General features: G+C 36.1%; 2 protein-coding genes across 2 annotated transcripts; both read right to left on the reverse strand.

Annotated features, from left to right (window-relative positions):
• Positions 1 to 333: 333 nt before the first annotated feature.
• Positions 334 to 1,723, reverse strand: LOC110716122. Its single transcript, XM_021894754.1, has 2 exons — positions 932 to 1,723; positions 334 to 807 (listed from the first exon to the last, which is right to left on the reverse strand). The coding sequence occupies exons 1-2, from the start codon at positions 1,721 to 1,723 to the stop codon at positions 334 to 336; spliced, it is 1,266 nt and encodes a 421-aa protein (XP_021750446.1).
• Positions 1,724 to 2,215: 492 nt separating this feature from the next.
• On the reverse strand, positions 2,216 to 3,394 carry LOC110716123 (glutathione S-transferase T3-like). The gene has a single exon (XM_021894755.1). It carries the CDS (start codon positions 3,392 to 3,394, stop codon positions 2,216 to 2,218), a length of 1,179 nt encoding a protein of 392 aa, XP_021750447.1.
• Between the last annotated feature and the right edge of the window lie 342 nt (positions 3,395 to 3,736).

A 3,736-nucleotide genomic window follows, 5' to 3' on the forward strand; every position in this document is an offset into this window, starting at 1 on the left:
ATTTTTATATTTATTTTTCAATTACGTTTCAATTATAACTTAATAAGATTGTTATTTATTTGTCAATTACGTTTTAATTATAATTAATAATTTTTTTTTATTTTTCAATTACGTTTTATTTATAATTTAACATTTGAATTAGTAGCACATTTTTGTAATGAACACATTAAATAGTCACATGGGAACTTCAATAACGGTAATACAAACACATGGGATGTTAAATAACGGTACAAGTACGAACTAGATAAAAGTGGTTCTACTAAAATAAAATACAAACACGAGTATTAAAACATAAATAACGATACGGTTACAAATAACAAACTAAAAAATTATTTATTCAACCGCATTATGACGAAAGTTCTGCCATATGTGCTCCACTAAATCTTGTTTCAGAGATGAATGAATTTCTCTATCACGAAGGGAAATCCTTCTCTCCAAATACGTGTTGAAATCAATGTTGGGTGGTCGCCCGACGTTGAATTCAAATGGCTCGTTGTTAAACACCGTGGCACTTGTGCTCGGGTCTGCCCGCCTCACCGTACGTTGTGGTCGATCTTCTTCGTAGTATCGTCTCAAAACATCTGCACGTGCGTAGTTGTGTCGTTCATCCTCGACGATCATGTTGTGCATTATTATACAGGCTTTCATAATATCACAGAGAATATCTTCGTCGTATGCAAGTGCTGGTTGTCGTAGTATAGCGAACCTAGCTTGTAAAACTCCGAAAGCCCGTTCGACGTCTTTCCGAACTGCTGCTTGTTGATCAGCAAACAACTTGTCTTTTCTAACATGAGGATGTGTTATACCCTGTATAAAAGTTGGCCATCTCGGGGTAAATCCCATCGGCCAAGTAGTAGCCCAACTCATATTGATGTCCATTAACCGTAAAATTTATGGGTGGTGCATGACCTTGTAAAACATCATCAAATACCGGTGAACGGTAAAGGACATTCAAATCGTTACATGACCCAGGCATTCCAAAGAACGCATGCCAAATCCATAGATCCTGATCAGCAACAGCTTCAAGAATGAGAGTTGCACTCTTGCTACGACCAGCATATTGTGCCTTCCAAGCAGTAGGACAATTCTTCCACTCCCAATGCATGCAGTCTATACTACCAATCATCCCTGGAAAACCACGCAGATCATTTTGATGAAGGATTCTCCTTAAATCTTCATCTGTAGGTTTTCGTAGATATTCACTTTCAAATTGTGAAATAACCCCTTGACAGAAATGTTGCAATGCCTGCCTAGAGGTTGTTTGGCCGAGACGTAAATATTCATCCACAGCGTCTGCGGCTACGCCATACGCTAACATTCTTATTGCAGCGGTGCATTTCTGCAACGGTGATAAACCAAGCTTCCCAGCTGCATTTCGACGTTGCTGGAAGAATTGATCCCCCTCAACCACTTTGCTCATAATGCGGCAGAACAATGACCGTTGCATACGGAATCTACGTCGGAATTGGTTGTCGTTATACACTGGATTATTCGCGAAATAATCGTTGTATAGTTGCACATGCCCTTTTTCTCTTTCCCTATCCCTTTTGGGCTCCGTTGATAGTTCAGTTTCATTATTTAGTGGAGGTTCTTGTGGTTGGTCTGGAGGAAGTAATCTATGAGGTAGGTGATTTGCTACATACTCATCAACTAAGCAATCAAATTCATGATTTTTGGAGAAATCATCAGAAGAGGAGCTTGAGGTGGAAGAAATGAAAGACATTTTTATTTTGGTTAGGTAGTTGGTGTGTTTGGGATTGTTTCCGTTTATAATAACACAGGTATATATAGAAAATGTGAAAGTCATTATTGGATGGTAGTGGTAAGTTTGCATGTGAGTTAAAGTGGAATTGAAATTGCATGTGACTCGAGGTGACAATTCAATGCATTATTTTAGCATGTGATTGTGCAGTGTTATTGATGTTTGAGCAGAGGTGACAATTCAGTGCATTACTTTAGCATGTGATTGTGCAGTGTTATTGATGTTTGAGCAGAGGTGACATGTGACGCGTGTCAGATTGTATCTTTATCAGATATCAGCTTTATCAATTTCAAATTACTAAGAAAACATGTGAATTAACTGAATATTAATAATAAATTTAACATTACATAAACATAAATTTAACATAAACTAAATAAACACTAGTACATTAAATTAACTGAATAAAACATAAAGTTAACATTAACTAAATAAAACATAAGCCAAATCTCCAAGTCACACGTGCCTTTTACCATATAGCATTGCACGTAATTCCTCCTTGTAGGCCTCTTCATCGGGAGTTAGATCAGTACCCTTTGAAAGTAGATCTTGCAGCATTTCATAGTTCAGCCTTCTCTCTTGTATGTCAACTTGTTTTTGTTGAATTTCGACTTGTTTTTGTTTCCTCCTCTCCCTTTCCATGTCAAAATCCAACTTCTTCAACCGTATTTGTGCCTCTGTTTCCCTACAGGCATTATTCTGCTTCATTTTCTCACCAATGGTTGAAGAATCAGAAGCCAGTTCTTTTCCCTTATTACGCTTGGCCTTTGCCTTTTTAACACCATCGGGTCGAGGAAGACCTCCAGAACAGAAACCCGTGGATGGTGTATCACCTTCCTCTACGGTTCTACATCGCTTATCACTGCCACTACTATCATCTTCGACGGCATCACCTACAGCTAATCTTTCCTCTCTTGACAACGCCCACCTAAGTTTTGTCCTCCACTTTGGGTCATTTTTAACCATTTCCCAACCATGGTGACAATTAAAATTATGTTGAGTAGGCTTGGAGGAAGCATAGAATAACTTACTGGCGTTATTAATTCGATCTGCTTCGTTGTAGCCACTTCCTGTAACCCTTCCTGCTTCGTCATAGCAGCTACTCCATTGTATTAAATCAGCTGCCATCCTTCTCCAACGACTTTCCAAACTCCTCAAAGGTCTTGGTGGTAGAATGTGAGGTTTCTCAGCCTGCGCTTCATCATATGCCGCTGAAATTTTTCTCCAAAGCACAGATGCTTTTTGGTTTGTACCAACAATTGCATCTTCACTGAATTGCAGATACAAACCAATAAGAGTTTCATCCTCCGCAACAGACCACATTCGACTCCCTTTTGTAAGTGGTTGGTTTTGATTGACAGACACTCTTGGAGGAGGTGGAGGGTATTGTGGAGTATCTGGAACACTTTCTTCCATTTCATCTTCATATTGAGAATTGCTCCCTTGATAAACAGGAGGTGAATGTGGTGGTGGAAATTGAGGAGGTGTTTGTTGTGGTGGAAATTGAGGAGGTGTTTGTTGCGGTGGATATTGAGTAGCTATTCGTTGAAGGAAGGTTTGAAATCGAGGGTTAGTGACAAAATCATCACCCAAATCAGAAAAATAATTAGAAAAATCTGGTTTGTTAGGATCCATTAGCAAAATAATAATAATAATAATAATAATAATAATAATAATAATAATGATAATAATAATAATAATAATGATAATAATAATAATAATAATAACAATAATAATAATAATAATAATAATAATAATAATAATACTACTTTTTTTTGACAATATAATAATACGATTTTTTTCAAGGATTAATAAATTTAACAGAAATAATAATAAAGAAATTAATAATAATAATAATAATAATAATAATAATAATAATTATAAGAATACCAATAAAACTACTACTTTTTTTAAATTAACACTACTACTACTACTACTAGTAATAATAATAATAATTATAATAATAATAAAAATAAT

This window comes from Chenopodium quinoa, unplaced genomic scaffold, assembly GCF_001683475.1.
Source record: "Chenopodium quinoa cultivar QQ74 unplaced genomic scaffold, ASM168347v1, whole genome shotgun sequence".
Lineage (NCBI taxonomy): Eukaryota > Viridiplantae > Streptophyta > Magnoliopsida > Caryophyllales > Amaranthaceae > Chenopodium > Chenopodium quinoa.